The sequence below is a fragment of the Salvelinus alpinus genome, chromosome 18 (assembly GCF_045679555.1).
Source record: "Salvelinus alpinus chromosome 18, SLU_Salpinus.1, whole genome shotgun sequence".
NCBI classification, from domain to species: Eukaryota; Metazoa; Chordata; class Actinopteri; order Salmoniformes; family Salmonidae; genus Salvelinus; species Salvelinus alpinus.
In genome coordinates this window covers 1,113,355-1,137,541 of record NC_092103.1, presented here as the reverse complement: position 1 = coordinate 1,137,541, position 24,187 = coordinate 1,113,355, and the positions used below count along the sequence as shown (strand labels likewise).

Sequence of the window (24,187 nt, the reverse complement as noted above, 5' to 3'; positions counted from 1 at the left end):
GTATGTAGTGCTAGATGAGCGGGTTTGCACTTTTGGGACTATGCAATTGGGTTCCATCGTGCCAGGCTTTCTCAATCAAGCACAGCTGAGTATTACATTTTGTTTAAATACTACTTGAGTCCCAGGTCTGCTAGATAAACAAGCTGATCATCTGTCTCCTCTTCCCCCTCCAGCCATCAGCCCTCAGCTCAGGCAGGGTATAAATGTAACTCTCTGGTAGATATGCCACATGGGAGGGGCCAACCTTTCTTAAGTAATGGGATTACTAGCAATGGGCGGGTGGAAGCAACACACAGTATGTGACGTCTGCACCAACCAGACAGAAGAACAAGAATGTTTTGGGATCTTGAAATCTCAAAATGTTACCGTGACCTCTGCATGGTGCTGTACACCAATACTGCCATTGATTGAACATGTCTCATAATCAATATGAATCCACAAAGTTGTGTGTTATAAAAATAGAATGCGGACAACCAGGTCATCTGCCTCTTAGTATGGTGGGGCTGTAGTGAGGTTTAATCCAGATTACGGCCGGGCGTAAAAAAAATAAATGTTGGTGTCTGTTTCCAAGCCGTCATTGCGTCCTTCACTACAAATCCAAGCAGCAGGACAGGTTAGCTAGACATACAGGATCCTATTGGAATTAACCAACCGCTAAGAATCCCAACCCATCAGTAGTGACCATAGGGAATAACTAGTCTTATTTACAATAATATAATATCTATATCTCCAAGTCTAGGGCAGCAAGATGTTCCTAATCAAGGCAATGATGCCTAACCCACTGGCTGGTTTGAATCCTATGGGTGGAGGGGAGGAGGAAGTGGAGGCGGCACCTGCCGACCCAGCCAAAGCAGCAGGGATGACACGCGAGGAGTATGAGGAGTACCAAAAACAGTTGGTGGAGGAGAAGTAAGTAAACTGCCCTGTCGCTGAAACTCCATTTTGTTTTGCTGTTGTTGTTGGATCATGGAAAGCAGAGAACATGGCTGGCTAATCCTACATAATGACACCATCACCACCACTATTCCATCTGACCTTGACTAGCACCATGCAGGAATTCTGCACCTTCCTACATACCAGTCAAAAGTTGGACACACCTACTCATTCCATGTTTTTTACTTTATTTTTTAAAAGATTTTCTGACATTGTAGAATAATAGTGAAGACATCAAAACTGTGAAATAACACATATGGAATCATGTAGTAACCAAAAAAGTGACAAATCTAAATATATTTGAAATTCTTCAATGTAGCCACCCTTTGCCTTGATAACAGCTTTGCTTAACCTCTCTTGGGTACGTGAGACGTTAGCGTCCCACCTCTTCAACAGCCAGTGAAACTGCTGGGCGCCCAAAAAAAATACAGAAATTCTCATTATAAAAATTCAGAAAACAAAACATATTTTACATAGGTTTAAAGATGAACTTCTTGTGAATCCAACCACGGTGTCAGATTTTAAAAATGCTTTACGCGAAAGCATACCTTACGATTATTTGAGAACATAGCCTACCAGACAAATCATTACCAACAGTAACCAGCCAAGTAGAAGAGTTACAAAAGTCAGAAATAGAGATAAAATTAATCCCTTACCTTTGATGATCTTCATATGGTTGCACTCAGCAGACATTCATTTACTCAATAAATGTTCCTTTTGTTCGATAAAGTCTCTTTATATCCAAAAACCTCCATTTTGTTCATAGAAAAAAGTTCATAGAAACATGTCAAACGATGTTTATATTCAAACCTCAGGTTGTTTTGAGCCTAAATAATCGATAATATTTCAACCGGACAATAACGTCGTCAATATAAAAGGTAAACAAGAAAGGCACTCTCGGTCGTGCGCATGAAAAAGCTCTGTGACACTTTAGGGTCCACTCATTCAGACTGCTCTTACTTCCTCATTTTTCAGAATACAAGCCTGAAACAATTTCTAAAGACTTTTGACATCTTGTGGAAGGCATAGGAACTGCAATTTGAGTCCTAAGTCAATGGATACTGTAATGGCATTGAATAGAAAACTACAAAACCAACAAAAAAACCTACTTCCCGAATGGATTTTTCTCAGGTTTTTGCCTGCCAAATCAGTTCTGTTATACTCACAGACAGTGTTTTAACAGTTTTGGAAACGTTAGAGTGTTTTCTATCAAAATCTACCAGTTATATGCATATCATATATTCTGGGCCCGAGAAGCAGGCAGTTTAATTTGGGCATGCTTTTCATCCAAAATTCCGAATGCTGCCCCCTACCCTAGAGAAGTTAACTTCTTTGGGGTAGGGGTCAGTATTTTCACGTCCGGAAGAAAAGCGTGTCCAGAGTAAACTGCCTGCTACTCAGGCACAGATCCTAGGATATGCATATTATTAGTGGATTTGGATAGAAAACACTCTGAAGTTTCAAAAACTGTTTGAATGATGTCTGTGAGTATAACAGAACTCATATGGCAGGCAAAAACCTGAGAAAAAATCCAACCAGGAAGTGGGAAATCTGAGGTTTGTAGGTTTTCAACTCTTTGTTTATCCAAGATACAGTGGAAATGGGGTCATGTTGCACTTCCTAAGGCTTCCACTAGATGTCAACAGTCTATAGAACCTTGTTTGATTCTTCTACTGTGAGGTGGGGCCGAATGAGAAGGGAATGAGTCAGAGGTCTGGCAGAATGCTTTGAGCTCGTGACGCTCGTTCACGTGAGGGCGAACTCTGTTCCATTTGCTTTTCTGAAGACAAAGGACTTCTCCAGTTGGAACATTATTGATGATTTATGTTAACCTCTTATGGCTGAAGGGGCAGTATTGAGTAGCTTGGATGAAAGGTGCACAGAGGTGCCCAGAGTAAACGGCCTGCTCCTATGTCATAGTTGCTAATATATGCATATTATTATTAGTATTGGATGGAAAACACTCTAAAGTTTCTAAAACTGATTGAATTATGTCTGTGAGATTAACAGAACTCATATGGCAGGCAAAAACCTGAGAAGTTCCACTTCCTGTTTGGATTTTTTCTGGGTGTGCCATATTTTCAACCAAGCTCTCATTGAAAATACAGAGAGATATGGATGGGTTTTCACTTCCTACGGCTTCCACTAGATGTCAACAGTCAATAGAACTAAGTCTGATGACTCTAATGTGAAGGGGGGTCGAAGGAGATAGAAATTAGTAATCACTGCCATGAGGTGCCCACGCATTGAACTGGCGCGTTCATGTGAGAGTGAGCTCCGTTCCATCTCTCAATTGAAGTTGATGTAATTCTCCGGTTGGAACGTTATTCAAGATGTATGTTAAACTTCTTGTCAATAGGGGGGGGCGCTGTTTACACTTTGGAAAAAATCGTGCCCAAATGAAACAGCCTCGTACTCTTTTCTAGATCATACAATATGCATATTATTATTACTATTGGATAGAAAACACTCAGAAGTTTCTAAAACTGTTTGAATTATGTCTGTGAGTAAAACAGAACTCATTTTGCAGCAAACTTCCATACAGGAAGTGAAAAATCTGAAAACGAGGCTCTGTTTCAGGGCCTGCCTATTCAATTGCCTTATATTTATCGATATGCACTTCATACGCCTTCCACTAGATGTCAACAGGCAGTGGAAGGTGGAATGGGGTGTCTAGCTTGATCTGAGGTCGAACAAGAGCTTTTGGAGTGGCAGGTCAGGAATTTCCTTTGTCTACCAAGGCGCACGAAGTACCTCGATATTGTCTTCTGATAAGCGTTCGGTTTACATGCCGAATATCTCCGTCTCTGATTTTATTTGATACATGTGATAATAACATCGTAAAGTAGGTTTTTTCAACCGAGTTTTATCAGATTAGTCAACGTTTATTGGGACTTTTAGAGTTTTCCGTTCTTTGCGTCGAGAGAAGATGGGAACGTTATCAACATTGGCTAGCATTGTGGCGCGAATTCGACAGAAGAAATGGACATTCTAAAACCAAACAACGATTTATTCTGGACCAAGGACTCCTTGTACAACATTCTGATGGAAGGTCAGCAAAAGTAAGAACAATTTATGATGTTATTTCGTATTTCTGTGGAAAATGTTGATTCCTATTCTCCGCCGTTTTGAGGAGCGCTGTCTCGCAATAACGCAAGCTGTTTGTTATGGTAAAGTTATTTTTTAAAATCTAACACGGCGGTTGCATTAAGAACCAGTGTATCTTTCATTTGCCATACTGTAACGGCAGTCTAGCTCTTCCTCCTCCTCAGACGAGGAGAGGCGAGAAGGATCGGAGGACCAATGTACAGCGTGGTAAGTTTCCATAATTTAATGACATGAAAACTAGACAAGAATACAAAACAACAAACGTACTAACCGTCACAGTCCCGTGTGGCACAAACACTGACACAGGAGACAACCACCCACAAAATCCCAACACAAAACAAGCCACCTATATATGATTCTCAATCAGGGACAACGATTGACAGCTGCCTCTGATTGAGAACCATATTAGGCTGAACACAGAAACAGACAAACTAGGCACACAACATAGAATGCCCACCCAGCTCACGTCCTGACCAACACTAAAACAAGCACAACACATAAGAACTCTGGTCAGGACGTTACACATACAACAAGTATTTTTATGTAAAGTTTATGATGAGTTCTTTGGTGAGATTAGGTGAGTGTCCAAAATAGCTCCGTACATTCTGGGGAAATGTTGCTACATATTCACAATGTATAACCACGGTTTGCAGCTCTAAATATGCACATTTTCGAACAAAACATAAGTGTATTGTATAACCTGATGTTATAAGACTGTCATCTGATGAAGTTTTTCAAGGTTAGTGATTAATTTTATATCTTTTGCTGGTTTTTGCGATAGCTACCTTTTGCGGTGAATAAATGCATTTGTGTGTTTGGCTATTGTGGTAAGCTAATAAAATTCTATATTGTGTTTTCGCTGTAAAACACTTAAAAAATCGTAAATATTGGCTGGATTCACAAGATGTTTATCTTTCATTTGCTGTACACCATGTATTTTTCATAAATGTTTTATGATGAGTATTTATTTATTTCACGTTGCTCTCTGTAATTATTCTGGCTGCTTCGGTGCTATTTGTGATGGTAGCTGCAATGTAAAACTATGATTTATACCTCAAATATGCACATTTTTCGAACAAAACATAAATGTATTGTATAACATGTTATAAGACTGTCATCTGATGAAGTTGTTTCTTGGTTAGTGACTAATTATATCTCTATTTGGTCGGTTTTGTGATAGCTACCTATGCGGTAGAAACATGGTGAAAATATGCGGTTGAGTCTGTTGTCATATCTATCCCGTTAACGGGACTGCAGCCATAAAAGGTTAAAAACATTCTAAAGATTGATTCTATACATCGTTTGACATGTTACTACGGACTGTAACGGAACTTTTTGGACTTTTCGTCCGTACTTTCCGCTGGACTTGTACGCACGTCGTGAGTTTAGATTGTGTACTGATGGCGCGAACAAAAAGGAGGAATTTGGACATAAATGATGGACATTATCGAACAAAACAAACATTTATTGTGGAACTGGGAATCCTGGGAGTGCATTCTGATGAAGATCATCAAAGGTAAGTGAATGTTTATAATGTTATTTCTGACTTCTGTTGACTGCACAACATGGCGGATATCTCTTTGGGTTGATTTGTCGTCTGAACGCCGTAGATTATTGCATGGTTTGCTTTTTCCGACACAGCGTTTGCATTAAGGAGAAGTGGATCTAAAATTCCATGCATAACAGTTATATCTTTTAGCAATGTTTATTATGAGTATTTCTGTAAATTGATGTGGCTCTCTGCAAGATCACCGGATGGTTTGGAACTACTGAACATAACGCGCCAATGTAAACTCAGATTTTTGGATATAAATATGAACTTTACCGAACAAAACATACATGTAATGTGTAACATGAAGTCCTATGAGTGTCATCTGATGAAGATCATCAAAGGTTAGTGATTAATTTTATCTCTATTTCTGCTTTTTGTTACTCCTCTCTTTGGCTGGAAAAATGGCTGTGTTTTTCTGTGACTTGGCTCTGACCTAACATAATCGTTTGGTGTGCTTTCGTCATAAAGCCTATTTGAATTCTGACATGTTGGCTGGATTCACAACAAGTGTAGCTTTAATTTGGTATCTTTCATGTGTGATTTCATGAAAGTTTGATTTTTATAGTAATTTATTTTAATTTGGCGCTCTGCATTTTTACTGGCTTTTGGCCAAGTGGGACGTTAGCGTCCCACATATCCCAGAGATGTTAAACAATGCCACTTTTATATGTTTACATACCCTACAATAGATATGTCTCAGGTAAGTTAGGATCACCACTTTATTTTAAGAATGTGAAATGTCAGAATAATAGTTGAGAGAATGATTTATTTCAGTTTTTATTTATTTCATCACATTCCCAGTGGGTCAGAAGTTTACATACAATCAATTAGAGTTTGGTAGCATTGCCTTTAAATTGTTTAACTTGGGTCAAACATTTTGGGTAGCCTTCCACAAGCTTCCCACAATAAGTTGGGTGAATTTTGGCCCATTTCTCCTGACAGAGCTGGTGTAACTGAGTTAGGTTGGTAGGCCTCCTTGCTCGCACACGCTTTTTCAGTTCTGCACACACATTTTCTATAGGATGAGGTCAGGGCTTTGTGATGGCCACTCCAATACATTGACTTTGTTGTCCTTAAGCCATTTTACACAACTTTGGAAGTATGCTTGCTGTCATTGTCCATTTGGAAAACCCATTTGTGACCAAGCTTTAACTTCCTGACTGATGTTTTGAGATGTTGCTTCAACCAGTCCCTCCTGCAGCAAAGCCCCCCATAACATGATGCTGCCAACCCCGTGCTTCACAGTTGGGATGGTATTCTTCGGCTTGCACTCCTCCCCCTTTTTCCTCCAAACATAACGATGGTTATTATGGCCAAACAGTTCTATTTTTGTTTCATCAGGCCAGAGGACATTTCTCCATAAGTTGCAAACCGTAGTCTGGCTTTTTTATGGCGGTTTTGGAGCAGTGGCTTCTTCCTTGCTGAGCGGCCTTTCAGGTTATGTTGATATATGACTCATTTTACTGTGGATATAGATACTTTTGTACCTGTTTCCTCCAGCGTCTTCACAAGGTCCTTTGCTGTTGTTCTGGGATTGATTTGCACTTTTCGCACCGAAGTAAGTTCATCTTTAGGAGACAGAACGCGTCTCCTTCCTGAGCTGTATGACTGCTGTGTGGTCCCATGGTGTTTATACTTGTGTACTATTGTTTGTACAGATGAACGTGGTACCTTCAGGTGTTTGGAAATTGCTCCCAAGAATGAACTAGTCTTGGCTGATTTCTTTTGATTTTCCCATGATGTCAAGCAAAGAGGCACTGAGTTTGAAGGTAGGCCTTGAAATACATCCGCTAGTACACCTCCAATTGACTCAAACGATGTCAATTAGCCTATCAGAAGCTTCTAAGGCTATGACATAATTTTCTGGAATTTTCCAAACTCTTTAAAGGCACAGTCAACTTAGTGAACGTAAACTTCTGACCCCACTGGAATTGTGATACAGTGAATTATAAGTGAAATAATTCGTCTGTAAACAATTGTTGGAAAAATTACTTGTGTCATGCGCAAAGTATTTTTCCTAACCGACTTGCCAAAACTATAGTTTGTTAACAACTATTTTGTGGAGTGGTTGAAAAACTAGTTTTAATGCGTCCAACCGTAGTATATACAACTGTAGTATATACATGCATACTGTACATACATACAGTTATCCATGACCTGATCATGCTAGATATCAAGTAATTAATCAATCAATCATTCATTCATTTTCTCTGTTATTCAGGATGGAGAGAGACGCAGACTTCTTACACAAGAAGGCTGAGCGGGCAACTCTGAGGGTGTGCCTAAGAGACAAGTACAGGCTCCCAAAGGTGAGAACCTATTCCCGGCCGCCATACAACCTTAGTTACATCCCTGGTCACTCTGTAGAGTCTCAGAAATCCAAGACCTTGGAGCAACATAAGCTAGGCAATGGCAAGGTCTGGGGAGGATGTTGGATTCTCTTGGACATAAAGCCGCAATATGTAACTTTTTGGGCAACCTGACCAAATTCACAAAAAAATGGGAGTTATAGATCTGCATTCTCATTCAAAACAAGTCTAGAAAGCTGTAAAACTGTTCTCTGTGTGTTATTTCTATGCATCCCGTTCTTAAGTGTAGTTTTTTTATCTTTTACTTTCGATTTGGTAAAGTACACCAATATCAAATGAAAATGCTATATTTTTGTTTATAGGTCATATATTTCACAGGGGGTTGGATGGTACAATGATTCTCTGCACTATACTTGCTTGTTTTGTCACATAAACTGAAATTAACCAAAGAATTCAAATTTTAGTAAACAAGAAATGGCGGAGCGATTTCTGCACAGTGCACCATTAAAAGTAACAACAACAACAAAAAATCCAGGGAGGGTTCTCTTCAGACAGACAAGTCGGATGTGTGACGCACATCCGGTTTCCAACTCGTCCACTCTGTCCCAACTGACGCCAGAACCTCTACAGACATGTAAGACCATAGGAACATTGAGGGAGGCAATTTATCTGTCCAAACAGAATAAGTTTGGGTCAATTCCATTTCCATTCAGTTCTGGAAGTAAACCCGAATTCCGCATTGTTTTATGTTTACATAAGGAAATAAGTCAAAAAGCAAACAAGTGACAGTTAAATGCTCAGGTGCAGAGATCTTGGGATAGAGATTATGTTGTATGTAAATTGAAATTTTGAATGAATTTAAATGGATTTGACACCAACCCTATTCCATGGTGAACACCTCAATGGTTAAACGTGACCTGCAGTAGCTGTTGATGCTAGAGGCTGTTTTAATCCTCTGGCCTAGTACTTGCCGTTTTTTTAGGCCATGTAGCGAGAGGTGATCTGCCAGCAGATTAGGGTGTAGGCAAGATGTTCCATAAATGACCAGGAGACTTCACGCAGTGCCCCATATTGTACCACATAGATACTGAAGAAGAATCTATTGGATCTGTTTGGATCTATTGGGATCTATTGAAAGCTGCATGATAAGGAAGTGATTTTTAAATCAGGCGTTATGGCGAGTGGAAATAAGGTACAGTTGGATTCCTGATTTTATATATGTCATCACTGAAAGAAAAGGTGATTGTCTTATGTTATAATGATTTTGATTTGTGTAGCTATATTATCACTACCATTTCTTTGTGCTTACAGAAGCAAAGAGCAGAATACATTGACATTATTAAAGTATAAAATAGCATTCTTCCTGATTGAGGCGAACGTATAATGGCTTTTGTGTTTGCTGCTTGCAGCATTCAATCTTCCTGTTAATTATGTTAATGCTATATGTGCAACGACACTTCAAAACAATAAACAACATATGAATATGTATATCATTAATAAGGTAAGGTTCAGTTGTTGTCTTTGCATATCAGTAAAAGTACATGTTTATGACAAAGGCTATACAACCTATAGAATAACTATAGAGTCCAGCATGTATAGTTTCACCATGACAACCCAACATAAAGGTCCTATTAAATTCTATTAAAGGTATTGTACAAGACAATCAGCCCATCTGATGAACACAATGAATGGTGAAATTATGTGATTGTACATTTCCTTTCTTGAGAGAAAAAGTATATTTAATGACATGCAAATGTTTATAAGAATCTGGCATGCCAAACTATTGGAATTAGTCTGTTGTGTAAGACTGTGGCGGATATCTTTAGAATCGTCACACCATGCAGGCATCATGGTTTCCAATGGGAAGGCTAACGCAGGTTTCAGATAATCCTTCCTGGAGTCTAGAATGTAGGTTCCTATCGGTTCTAGAATGAAGGTTTGATGTTACAGGAGTTTCACTCTCCAAAGATAAATCATCTCTTCTTCTTCTTCTTCTATTTGATTTGGATATAAAATGGTACCGGACGGGATGGCTGCCATTTCATAGGCTCTTAACCAACCGTGCCCTTTGTTTTTCGCATCATTTTGTACATAATATTGCTGTTGCTGTCATGACCGAAAAGAGTTCCTGGAAATCAGAATAGCGATTACTCACCTTGAACTGGACGAAGAATTTCTCTTTAATGAGTCGGACAAGAGGGGTTTACTCCAGACACCCGAACAGGCCCTTATCCCCGTCATTCGCAAAAGAAAAAGACGGAAGAGGTATCGTGGAAAGAGATTGGGGTGCCTTGTGAGGATCCGCCAACGAGTGGCTAATCTGCTTTTGCCATCCATACTATTGACCAATGTACAATCGCTAGCTAATAAATTGGACGAACTAAAAGCACGTATATCTTCCCAATGGGACATTAAAAAATATTTTGTTTCACCGAGTCATGGCTGAACGACGACATCAATAACATACAGCTGGCGGGTTATACACTGTATCAGCAGGATAGAACAGCAGCCTCTGGTAAGACAAGGGGTGGGGGTCTATGTATATTTGCAAACAACAGCTGGTGCACAATATCTAAGGAAGTCGCAAGGTTTTACTCGCCTGAGGTAGAGTATCTCAAGATCACACCATCTACCTAGAGAGTTTTCATCTGTATTTTTCATAGCTGTCTACATACCACCACAGACCGATGCTGGCACTAAGACGGCACTCAATGAGCTGTATACCGCCATAAGCAAATAGGAAAACGCTCATCCCGAGGCGGTGCTCCAAGTGGCCGGGGACTTTAATGCAGGGAAACTTAAATCTGTTTTTAAATGTGCAACCAGAGCGCCCTCCATTTGGCAAATCTGACCATAATTCTATCCTCCTGATTCCTGCTTACAAGCAAAAATTAAAGCGGTCAATAAACAAGTGGTCAGATGAAGCAGATGCTAAGCTACAGAACTGCTATGCTAGCACAGACTGGAATATTTTCTGGGATTCTTCAGATGGCATTGAGGAGAACACCACATCAGTCACTGGCTTCATCAATAAGTGCATCGAGGACGTTGTCCTCACAGTGACTGTACGTACATAACCCAACCAGAAGCAATGGATTACAGGCAACATCCGCACTGAGCTAAAGGGTAGAGCTGCCACTTTCAAGGACCAGGACACTAATCAGGACGCCTATAAGAAGTCCCGCTATGCCCTCAGACGAACCATCAAACAAGCAAAGCGTCAATACAGGATTAAGATTGAATCCTACTACACCGGCTCTGATGCTCGTCGGATGTGGCAGAGCTTGAAAACTATTACGTACTACAAAGGGAAACCCAGACGCGAGCTGCCCAGTGACGTGAGCCTACCAGAAGAGCTAAATGCCTTTTATGCTCTCTTCGAGGCAAGCAATATTGAAGCATGCATGAGAGCACCAGCTGTTCTGGATGACTGTGTGATCACGCTCTCAGTAGCCGATGTGAGCAAGACCTTTAACTTCTCTGGGATATGTGGGACGCTAACGTCCCACTTGGCCAAAATCCAGTAAAAATGCAGAGCGCCAAATTCAAATAAATTACTATAAAAATCAAACTTTCATGAAATCACACATGAAAGATACCAAATTAAAGCTACACTTGTTGTGAATCCAGCCAACATGTCAGAATTTCAAATAGGCTTTTCGGCAAAAGCAAACGATGCTATTATGAGGTTAGCAACAGAGTAAACAAAGCGAGAAGCATATTTCAACCCTGCAGGCGCGACACAAAACGCAGAAATAAAAATATAATTCATGCCTTACCTTTGACGAGCTTCGGTTGTTGGCACTCCAATATGTCCCATAAACATCACAAATGGTCCTTTTGTTTGATTAATTCCGTCGATATATATCCAGAATGTGCATTTATTTGGCGCGTTTGATCCAGAAAAACACCGGTTCCAACTTGTACAACGTTACTACAAAATATCTCAAAAGTTACCTGTAAACTTTGACAAAACATTTCAAACTACTTTTGTAATACAACTTTAGGTATTTTTTAATGTAAATAATCGATAAAATTGAAGACGGGATGATCTGTGTTCAATACAGGATTAAAACAAACTGTAGCTAGCTTTCTGGTCACGCGCCTCTAACAAACTTTAAGTGACCCTCCTCGTTCTGGATGGTCGTACTTCTTCATTACACAAAGGAAAAAACCTCAACCAATTTCTAAAGACTGTTGACATCCAGTGGAAGCGGTAGGAACTGCAAGAAGGTCAATTAGAAATCTGGATTCCCAATGAAAATCCATTGAAAAGAGAGTAACCAAAAAAAAAGAATCTTAATGGTTTGTCCTCGGGGTTTCGCCTGCTAAATAAGTTCTGTTATACTCACAGACATGATTTAGAAACGTCAGAGTGTTTTCTATCCAAATCTACTAATAATATGCATATCTTTCTAGGTTAGCTAGCCAGCTATTGTCGTTCTTTTAACGCAACGTAACGTAATCAACACTGCTAGCTAGCCAGCTAGCCCCCGAATAGCAGCACTGTAGATACTATTACACTCAACGGAACGACTTGATTAGTGTAGTGTCAACAACGCAGCCACTGCCAGCTAGCCTACAAAGTCAACAACTGCCAGCTAGCCTACAAAGTCAACAACGCAGCCACTGCCAGCTAGCCTACTTCAGCAGTACTGTATCATCTTAATCATTTTAGTCAATAAGATTCTTGCTACGTAAGCTTAACTTTCTGAACATTCGAGACGCGTAGTCCACTTGCCACTCCAATCTCCTTTGCATTAGCGTAGTCTCTTCTGTAGCCTGTCAACTATGTGTCTGTCTATCCCTGTTCTCTCCTCTCTGCACAGACCATACAAACGCTCCACACCGCGTGGCATCGGCCACCCTAATCTGGTGGTCCCAGCGCGCACGACCCACGTGGAGTTCCAGGTCTCCGGTAGCCTCTGGAACTGCCGATCTGCGGCCAACAAGGCAGAGTTCATCTCAGCCTATGCCTCCCTCCAGTCCCTCGACTTCTTGGCACTGACGGAAACATGGATCACCACAGATAACACTGCTACTCCTACTGCTCTCTCTTCGTCCGCCCACGTGTTCTCGCACACCCCGAGAGCTTCTGGTCAGCGGGGTGGTGGCACCGGGATCCTCATCTCTCCCAAGTGGTCATTCTCTCTTTCTCCCCTTACCCATCTGTCTATCGCCTCCTTTGAATTCCATGCTGTCACAGTTACCAGCCCTTTCAAGCTTAACATCCTTATCATTTATCGCCCTCCAGGTTCCCTCGGAGAGTTCATCAATGAGCTCGATGCCTTGATTAGCTCCTTTCCTGAGGACGGCTCACCTCTCACAGTTCTGGGCGACTTTAACCTCCCCACGTCTACCTTTGACTCATTCCTCTCTGCCTCCTTCTTTCCACTCCTCTCCTCTTTTGACCTCACCCTCTCACCTTCCCCCCCTACTCACAAGGCAGGCAATACGCTCGACCTCATCTTTACTAGATGCTGTTCTTCCACTAACCTCATTGCAACTCCCCTCCAAGTCTCCGACCACTACCTTGTATCCTTTTCCCTCTCGCTCTCATCCAACACTTCCCACACTGCCCCTACTCGGATGGTATCGCGCCGTCCCAACCTTCGCTCTCTCTCCCCCGCTACCCTCTCCTCTTCCATCCTATCATCTCTTCCCTCTGCTCAAACCTTCTCCAACCTATCTCCTGATTCTGCCTCCTCAACCCTCCTCTCCTCCCTTTCTGCATCCTTTGACTCTCTATGTCCCCTATCCTCCAGGCCGGCTCGGTCCTCCCCTCCCACTCCGTGGCTCGACGACTCATTGCGAGCTCACAGAACAGGGCTCCGGGCAGCCGAGCGGAAATGGAGGAAAACTCGCCTCCCTGCGGACCTGGCATCCTTTCACTCCCTCCTCTCTACATTTTCCTCTTCTGTCTCTGCTGCTAAAGCCACTTTCTACCACTCTAAATTCCAAGCATCTGCCTCTAACCCTAGGAAGCTCTTTGCCACCTTCTCCTCCCTCCTGAATCCTCCTCCCCCTCCCCCCCCCTCCTCCCTCTCTGCAGATGACTTCGTCAACCATTTTGAAAAGAAGGTCGACGACATCCGATCCTCGTTTGCTAAGTCAAACGACACCGCTGGTTCTGCTCACACTGCCCTACCCTGTGCTCTGACCTCTTTCTCCCCTCTCTCCAGATGAAATCTCGCGTCTTGTGACGGCCGGCCGCCCAACAACCTGCCCGCTTGACCCTATCCCCTCCTCTCTTCTCCAGACCATTTCCGGAGACCTTCTCCCTTACCTCACCTCGCTCATCAACTCATCCCTGACCGCTGGCTACGTCCCTTCCGTCTTCAAGAGAGCGAGAGTTGCACCCCTTCTGAAAAAACCTACACTCGATCCCTCCGATGTCAACAACTACAGACCAGTATCCCTTCTTTCTTTTCTCTCCAAAACTCTTGAACGTGCCGTCCTTGGCCAGCTCTCCCGCTATCTCTCTCAGAATGACCTTCTTGATCCAAATCAGTCAGGTTTCAAGACTAGTCATTCAACTGAGACTGCTCTTCTCTGTATCACGGAGGTGCTCCGCACTGCTAAAGCTAACTCTCTCTCCTCTGCTCTCATCCTTCTAGACCTATCGGCTGCCTTCGATACTGTGAACCATCAGATCCTCCTCTCCACCCTCTCCGAGTTGGGCATCTCCGGCGCGGCCCACGCTTGGATTGCGTCCTACCTGACAGGTCGCTCCTACCAGGTGGCGTGGCGAGAATCTGTCTCCTCACCACGTGCTCTCACCACTGGTGTCCCCCAGGGCTCTGTTCTAGGCCCTCTCCTATTCTCGCTATACACCAAGTCACTTGGCTCTGTCATAACCTCACATGGTCTCTCCTATCATTGCTATGCAGACGACACACAACTAATCTTCTCCTTTCCCCCTTCTGATGACCAGGTGGCGAATCGCATCTCTGCATGTCTGGCAGACATATCAGTGTGGATGACGGATCACCACCTCAAGCTGAACCTCGGCAAGACGGAGCTGCTCTTCCTCCCGGGGAAGGACTGCCCGTTCCATGATCTCGCCATCACGGTTGACAACTCCATTGTGTCCTCCTCCCAGAGCGCTAAGAACCTTGGCGTGATCCTGGACAACACCCTGTCGTTCTCAACTAACATCAAGGCGGTGGCCTGTTCCTGTAGGTTCATGCTCTACAACATCCGCAGAGTACGACCCTGCCTCACACAGGAAGCGGCGCAGGTCCTAATCCAGGCACTTGTCATCTCCCGTCTGGATTACTGCAACTCGCTGTTGGCTGGGCTCCCTGCCTGTGCCATTAAACCCCTACAACTCATCCAGAACGCCGCAGCCCGTCTGGTGTTCAACCTTCCCAAGTTCTCTCACGTCACCCCGCTCCTCCGCTCTCTCCACTGGCTTCCAGTTGAAGCTCGCATCCGCTACAAGACCATGGTGCTTGCCTACGGAGCTGTGAGGGGAACGGCACCTCAGTACCTCCAGGCTCTGATCAGGCCCTACACCCAAACAAGGGCACTGCGTTCATCCACCTCTGGCCTGCTCGCCTCCCTACCACTGAGGAAGTACAGTTCCCGCTCAGCCCAGTCAAAACTGTTCGCTGCTCTGGCCCCCCAATGGTGGAACAAACTCCCTCACGACGCCAGGACAGCGGAGTCAATCACCACCTTCCGGAGACACCTGAAACCCCACCTCTTTAAGGAATACCTAGGATAGGATAAAGTAATCCTTCTCACCCCCCCCCCCCCTTAAAAGATTTAGATGCACTATTGTAAAGTGGCTGTTCCACTGGATGTCATAAGGTGAATGCACCAATTTGTAAGTCGCTCTGGATAAGAGCGTCTGCTAAATGACTTAAATGTAAAATGTAAAATCTATCTTCTGGGGGTGAGTAGCTGGCAGTTGAATTTGGGTATGCTTTTCATCCAAACGTGAAAATGCTGCCCCCTATCCTAGAGAAGTTAAACAGGTCAACATTCACAAAGCTGCGGGGTCAGATGGATTACCAGGACGTGTACGCAAAGCATGCGCAGATCAACTGGCAAGTGTCTTCACTGACAATTTCAACCTCTCCCTGACTGTCTGTAATACCTACACGTTTCAAGCAGACCACCATAGTCCCTGTGCCCAAGGAAGTGAAGGTAGTCTGCCTAAATGATTACCGCCCCGTAGCATTCACGTCGATAGCCATGAATTGCTTTGAAAGGCTGGTCATGGCTCCCATAAACAGCATCCTCACTGATACCCTAGACCAACTCCAATTTGCATACCGCCCCAACACTGCCCTTTCCCACCTGGACAAAAGGAACACCTATGTGAGAATGCTGTTCATTGATACACCATCCAAAGTGTAATTAATAACTACACCATGGTCAAATGGATATGCAATGTCTGCTTCTTTTTTTCTCTTTTTTTCTACCAATAGGACCCCTTCTTTGTGAGGTATTGGAAAACATCCCTGGTCTTTGTGGTTGAATATGTGTTTGAAAGTCACTGCTCGACTGAGGTACCTTACAGATATTTGTATGTGTTGGGTACACAAAAGAAATATATGTTAGGTGGCCCTAAAAAAAAAATTATGTTAAACATTATTATTGCACACAAAGTGATTCCATGTAACTTTTACTCCTGAACTAATTAGGCTTGCAATAACAAATGGGTTGAATACTTTTCAGCTTTTCATTTTTAATTAATACACAACAAAAAATTCTAACATATTTAACCTTTGGCAATATGGGGTATTGTGTGTAATCCAGTGACAAACATCTCAATTGAATTCATTTTAAATTCAGGCTGTAACGCAACAACATTTGGAAAAAGTCAAGGGGTGTAAATACTTTCTGAATGCACTGTTACAGTAGTTGTAGTAAGATGCCTGTTACTCGCTAGCTAATCTGATGCCTGCGTTGGCCTCTAAATAGACAGGATTGTATTTAGAAGTTTACAACTGTTTTCGTCCCTGTCTCTCTCTCTACAGAGCAAACAGGAAACAGGAAAGTAGTAGGTTCAGATTGTCTGTATGTCTGTCTGTCTCACTTGCTTATCTAATGTCTGCATTGGTCTTTTAGTGGGAGCAGGAGTCTCACTAGATAACGATGTCTGACTCGTTAATGTAACATGTCTATTGTTTCTCCAACAGAGCGAGTCGGACAAGAACATGATTTTAATATCTGTATTGGTCTATACAAGGGCTCTCCAACCCTGTTCCTGGAGAGCTACCATCCGCTATGTTTTCACTCCAACCCTAATCTAGCTCACATGACTCTAATAGCTATCTGGTTCATAAGATTAATCAGGTTAGATACAAATGGGATTGGAGCAAAAACCTAAAGGAGTGTAGATCTTGTCATGACTTTCCTTCCTGGGTGAGGATCAAAGAGAGCCCCCCCTCTCTCCCACCAGAGAAGAAGAGGGGCAGTGGAGCCGGTTCTAGGACTTTAACGAACAATCGTAAACTTTCTCTCTCTTGCATTTGCAATATTGAGACTGGAATTTCTGAGTGTTACAACAGAGAATCTATCCTGTGTGTGTGTTTATGTAATTATGTGTGATTATTTAGTTAGTTAGTAAATAAATAATTAAGCCAATTTGTGTATAGTTGAATCATCATTTAGACTAGGGTTTGCGCAGATTTGAAGTCAACGACGTTCAGAATGAGACTGATATGAGGTATTAATAATAAATAATGGATGACTGGTATGATAACGATATATTCTAGAGTTAATTAGGGAAACAGTAACTCATTAAATAAACTTTTTCCGTGGTGCCTCAAGATTGCTAATGAGTTAATTGTTACATGATTAATTTAATCACGTAATAATTAAACATAGTTAATTGATTTGATAAAATAACCATCATCACGTCACAACACTCTCAAGGAGCAGTTTTAGAGAGCCTTGGGTCCGGTTTCCCGATAACGATGGAACTAGGGCTGATGAGTGTTTTAACACTATATCTTATCTACACCGGCCGAAGATGTAACATGCGTTTCCTAAAACACCAAGCAGAGAGAACATTTGCTAAGTGTGTCCTTGAGGCATGTGTCAATAATGATAGGATCAAAAGAAAGGCACCACTGCTCTCGAGTCAGCTTTCTCTATTCAAATCTTACCGTATCGTTATAATTATTCCACAATACTGATGACGGATCAGCAGCTAGAGAGATATTATCACCTATGGCTGTAAATATTGAGGCGGCTTATTCTAATACTTACCGTATAATAATGCACTGAATCAAGATTTGTACATGTTAGGCTACACATCATGAAATATATTGAGGAAAAACATTTGACAGTAGCCAAATATCTAAATACATGAAACTCACTTGATTGAACATGAAATTGATTTCAATATCATTTAAATATCAAACTTGATCTCATAGTTTCACTTTGGGATTTTCCAAACATTAGGAAGATCTTCCTAATATTGAGTTGCACTGATGAAACTAAGATTGAATTATTTGGCCTGAATGCGAAGCTTCACATCTGGAGGAAACCTGGCACCATCCCTACGGTGAAACATGGTGGTGGCAGCATCTTGCTTTGGAGATGTTTCTCAGTGGCAGGTACTGGGAGACTAGTCAGGATCGAGAAATAGATGAACGGACAATGTACAGAGAGATCCTTGATGAAATCTGCTCCAGAGTTCTCAGGACCACAGACTGGGGCTAAGGTTCACCTTCCAACAGGACAATGACCCTAAGCACAGAGCTAAGACAATGCAGGAGTGGCTTCGGGACAAGTCTCTGAATGTCCTTCAGTGGCCAAGCAAGAACCCGGACTTGAACCCGATCGAACATCTCTGAATGTCTGAAAACATTTGGGGAGTCAATTCTATTCGATTAGATAGATTGAAATTGTGTTAAACACAGCATAGCTGAAAGATATACAGATGTGCTCAAATTTGTTGGTACCATTACAGCTCAATGAAATAATGCTTAATTCCTCCTGAAAAGTGATGAAATTAAAAGATTTTTTATCATGTATACTTGCATGCCATTGGTATGTCATGGAATAAAGCAAAGAAGCAGTGAAAAGAGATTAATTATTGTTTATTCTACGAATATATTCTAAAATGTCCTGGACACATTTGTTGGTACCCCTTAGAAAATATAATAAATAATTGGATTATAGTGATATATCAAACTATTTAGTTTCTTTAATTAGTATCACACATGCCTCCAATCTTGTAACTAGTCAGTCAGTCTATTTAAATGGAGAAAAGTTGTCAATGTGCTGTTTGGTATCATTGTGTGCACCACACTGAACACGGACCAGAGAAAGCAAAGGAGATATTTGTCTGAGGAGATCAGAAAGAAAATAATAGACAAGCATGGTAAAGGTAAAGGCTACAAGACCATCTCCAAGCAGCTTGATGTTCCTGTGACAACAGTTGCACATATTATTAAGAAGTTTAAGGTCCATGGAACTGTAGCCAACCTCCCTAGGCGCGGCCTCAAGAGGAAAATCGACCCCAGAATGAACAGAAGGATAGTGCGAATGGTAGAAAAAGAACCAGGGATAACTGCCAAAGAGATACAAGCTGAAGTCCAAGGTGAAGGTACGTCAGTTTCTGATCGCACCATCCGTCGCTTTTTGAGCGAAAGTGGGCTCCATGGAAGAAGACCCAGGAGGACTTTTTTTCCACATAAAATCTACAGACTTTGAATTTTATACAATGCATATTGACAATCCACAATCCTTCTGGGAGAATGCCCTTTGGACAGATGAATCAAAACTGGAGCTTTTGGGCAAGTCACATCAGCTCTACGTTCACAGATGAAAAAATGAAGCCTTCAAAGAAAAGAACACCATACCTACAGTGAAACATGGAGGAGGCTGGGTTATGTTTTGGGGCTGCTTTTCTACGCCTGTCACAGGGTGCCTTGAATCTGTGCAGGGCACAATGAAATCCCAAGACTATCAAGGCATTCTGGAGTGAAACGTACTGCCCAGTGTCAGAAAGCACTGTCTCAGTCGCAGGTCATGGGTCCTCATAACAGGATAATGACCCAAAGCACACAGCTAAAAGCACCCAAGAATGGATAAGAACAAAACATTGGACGATTATGAAGTGGCCTTCTATGAGTCCTGATCTGAATCCTATCGAACATCTATGGAAAGAGATGAAACTTGCAGTCTGGAGAAGGCACCCATCAAACCTGAATTCAAAAGGCACTCACACATCTGAGCAATCTTATTTGCAGGTGCATGGCAACAATTGAACAAGATAAGGGAAAAAGGAAACCGCACACTGCTCTTGATAGTATCACTGATATTTAATAAGCTTACGTATCGGCCTCACGGCCATCATCAGAGCTTTTGTGATTTTTTTAAAATTTGCACCCTTATGTAGACCTCGCCCCACCCACATCCGTTCCACACATCGAAGGGGGTTGGAGGCAAAGGAAAAACAAATAAGTGCTACCAAATATAACAATATGCATTTCATAAATATTGAATAAAAAAGTGAATAAATAAGATGTATTAAACACGTCTGTAAAACCACAATGAGGACATAGCAAGTTTTCATTAGTCATTGTCGCTCTGGATAAGAGCGTCTGCTAAATGACTTAAATGTAAATGTAAATGTCATTGGGTACATCGTACAAAAAACATCAGATTAATCTTAAATAGGCACATAATTCATGTTCAAATTTACAACATAACATACATAGGCATTTCATCATTAAGTCCTTTAGGAAATAATGTCTGGAGGGTGAATATCCAAAAAGATTCTCTTTTACTCAGAGTGTTATTAATATCACCTCCCCTGTCTGATATCTTAACTTTCTCTATGCCACAAAATAGAAATGTCATGCTTCAGGACATTGAAATGTACTGCGACTGGATAATCCCTGTCGTTTCTCCTGATTTAACTTTGATGTTCACTAATTCTCTGTTTGAGAGCGCGGGAGGTCAAACCTGAGACAGCTGAAGCAGTTAGCTCAGGAAGAGTGGGCCAAACTACCTGCTAACAGGCGCAGAAGCCTCATTGAGAGCTACAGAAAACGTTTGTTTGCAGTGACAGCTAATGCTGGTTTGCCTGAGGCTGATGCCGTGCAGGTGTTTGTACACATGCATATACACACACTCTCATTCAAATGCACAAATGTGCACATACATGGACACACACAGGTAAATAGTGCCATACATGCACTCAAACATATTCAGTTGGCCTTGCTGTTATGATTTTTGTTGTCCTTGATGTCTTTGTTTGTTTTCTGCATTGTTGTTTACTGTTTTCCTGTCTTTCTCTTTCTCTTTTTGTCTTTTGTTCATTTTGTTGTTTGTTGGTGTGTTGGGGGGGACGGAATGACTGTGGGGCGGTCTCGGATGGTTGAGGGGCAGCTCTTGGGGAACTGTGGGGGTGATCTTGGAGGGTTGTCGGTTGGGAGCTTGGGCCGGTGGCTGATGGATCGCCGGTTCGGGTCCCTGTTTTTGACCTTGTGGGCAATCTGTCGAAGTGCCCTTGAGCAGGGCGTTGACCCTGGTTGCTTCTGTGTGTCGCTCTGGATGGGAGTCTGTTAGATGACTAAAGTGATGTAGTTGTTTAGCGACTTCACTGCAAGTATATTGTATGTTTTAAACATTCAATAAAAAAAGAAGAAAAATACCTTGGCAACTTCGTATTTATAGTCAACTTCGTTGTGAAGTTATCGGTGGTCATGGAGAGACAGGTAAATAATGATTTAATGTTTAGTGGAGATCTTCAAAGTGATGTTGGGAGGGCAAAAAAGCATCTGACGATGCACTTAGCTGTTCTACGAGTGGTCTGAGGCAGGAGTTAGATTACGAGCATTTTCAGGTGCAACGTTAATAACGAAGGTTTTGGGAAACAGCTCAGAGATGTAACGATGCTCTGGAGGTTCTAACAATGAACTTAGCCTTAAGATGCTTTTGGTAAACTGGGCCCTGGTCTATACAGAGGAATGTAGCTAGTAGGATGTCTCACTAGCTAATCTAACATTTAGCAAGCATCTATTTTAATCTTTATATTGGTCTCTTCCTCTACAGAGCGAGTGTAGCACATGGGGATCTGTGAAACTTACTTCTCAGCCTGAATTGTCCCCACTTGTGCCACTGAATAGCTAGCTTTTTGTGTCAAGCGAGTCACTTTGGGAGGGTGGTAACGTGTACTAATAAGGCAGAGGTCCTGGGTTCAAGCCTCGGTGAGACCCAAATAAGGAGAAAGCGGTACTTTCTAAGCAAGCAGCGTGACGTCCGTTACACAAGCAGGACGAGAACATGATCTCTGTGTCTTACTTGCTAATGTCCTGACTCATAATAATATTATAAGTTATAAAATAATGTACTATATGGATTGGTCTGTACTCTTTCTAGAGCGAGCAGGACGATAACATGCTCGCAATGGCCGGAGACGATGTGGACGTACCCGAGGAGCTGCTCAAGATGGTGGACGAGGATGCCACGGAGGAAGAAGACAAAGACTCCATCTTGGGTGGCATTCAGAACCTCCAGAACATGGACATGGATCAGCTCAAGGAGAAGGCCTCGGCCACCGTGACGGAGATGAAAGCCAAGGCAGAGGAGAAATGCTCTGTCATGTAAATGAAATAAAATGCCATATTTCAGTTCACTGATCAGGGGTGAAACTTAACTTCCACTTCAGTAAAAAAAAATTGTCATTTAGACTTGGCTTATGTGGAAGTTAGGATTCGCTCCTAACAGTCCAAGAGTTTCTAGTCGTCACCATGCAGCAGACCTGGGTTTAAAATTAGTATCTGAGATCTTTCAAAGTCTCCTTTGAGTGTTTTGATTAAGCCTGTCTGGGGATTGCCAGATGGATGGCCCGGGTTGGTTTGGGACTATTGCGCCATGAATTGTTCAATCAAGCACAGCTAAAAGAAAACAAATACAATTTGAACCCAGGCCCTTCTCTCATTCTCGCCAACCCCCAAGCTGTGAAAGCTCCCTGGAGATGTATGTCCAATGGCAGAGGGTCTTGTTGGAAACTCACTTCCCGAACAACCTCTTGTGTGAATGGTCTGTTTTGATGTGTTCCCTTAATTTGCCAGATAGGTCATTTGTTGTATGAATAAATTGTTTTAGATTGTTGCTCCCCCTCTATCCTTCTCGTGTTATTCTTTTTATTTAATCTGGGATAATTACTTAATTAACTAATACATTTTCCCATGAATTAATGGAGAAATAACAGTGAAGTTGGCCACTTTTCTTACACTCAAATGCGACTGACAATATGCATTCTGTTGCAAATCCTCATCCACACAGACGATTGTGCAACTTTCAAAATCCCCTCCATCAATGTTCATCTCAAACAACAAGCATAAACCAAGCCTGAAAGAGACAAATATTTGCAGTTTTGCACAAATTCTCAGTTGAATACAATATGTAGTCTTCATTCCATACTCAAACATGAACTTTGCTTGACACTAACACTGAAGTACTAATGTTGAGGATTCTGGATTATTATAGCATATATAAAGTATATTAAATGTAAATATATGTTGTACAGTTAGAATGACACATGTTCACGTTAGTCCATTGACTAATAAAACGACTGACTTGTAAAAAAACAACCAACCGACTATTTACCATTATTGCTCAACGTTTATATTTGTTTACAGATCCAAAGCCTTCTACAAATAATTGTATTCCTAAATGCGTGATATAATAGACAAAGTTGGATGAAAACTCCTTCTGGAACACAGTCAATCAAGCACACAGATTATGGAACTCCGGCAGTATATGCCCAGCAAGCCAGTAAAGGATGGCATCAAGATATGGGTGGCCTGTAACGCACAATCCAGCTACGCTTGGAAGATGCAAGTCTACACAGGTGTCATGGCGCTAGCCCTTTCAGTGAATTGGCTAGAAGAGATGTGAACAACTCCCCCCTTTCCTGTTAGGAGGTGAGAGGGGGGGCAGTTTTACGACTTTACAACCACGTCGTAAATTCCTTGCGGAGACTCTTGTCTCCCTGACTATGCAGTATGGGAGAGAGAGGGTCACAGTAGAACAAAGGAACTGTTCCGTCAAATTCTACTACATCCCAGAATTTGAGAATTGAACAATATTCCTATTCTGGAGAATGTGGAAACGGTCGGTGGAGAAGCCAGCTACGACCCGGTCCGTTTTGTTTCATGTTTGTGACCTGACAGGGAAATTGCAAGATTATGTTATAATGCTTGTATTGCATTATAATGGTTGTTTTATTCGACAAAATAGAGTATTCTGTTAACTTCTGTCAGCTAGGGGGCAGAATTTTTATGTTTGGAAAAATAACGTTCCC

The 24,187-nt window shown here is 42.0% G+C and overlaps 1 protein-coding gene across 1 annotated transcript; it reads left to right on the top strand.

Annotated features, from left to right (window-relative positions):
• Nucleotides 1-527: 527 nt before the first annotated feature.
• LOC139544468 (complexin-4-like) lies at nucleotides 528-23,346 on the top strand. Its single transcript, XM_071351594.1, has 3 exons — nucleotides 528-909; nucleotides 7,815-7,902; nucleotides 22,258-23,346. Exons 1-3 carry the CDS (start codon nucleotides 749-751, stop codon nucleotides 22,483-22,485), a joined length of 477 nt encoding a protein of 158 aa, XP_071207695.1. The 5' UTR covers nucleotides 528-748; the 3' UTR covers nucleotides 22,486-23,346.
• The last annotated feature ends 841 nt before the right edge of the window (nucleotides 23,347-24,187 follow it).

What these genes read in the sequence shown, in the direction of transcription:
- LOC139544468 (XM_071351594.1), top strand. Translation starts at nt 749, where the DNA reads ATGTTCCTAATCAAGGCAATGATGCCTAACCCACTGGCTGGTTTGAAT. An exon ending in AAACAGTTGGTGGAGGAGAA is followed by an intron (nt 910 to 7,814) that starts GTAAGTAAACTG and finishes TCTGTTATTCAG; the next exon opens with GATGGAGAGAGACGCAGACT. An exon ending in ACAAGTACAGGCTCCCAAAG is followed by an intron (nt 7,903 to 22,257) that starts GTGAGAACCTAT and finishes TACTCTTTCTAG; the next exon opens with AGCGAGCAGGACGATAACAT.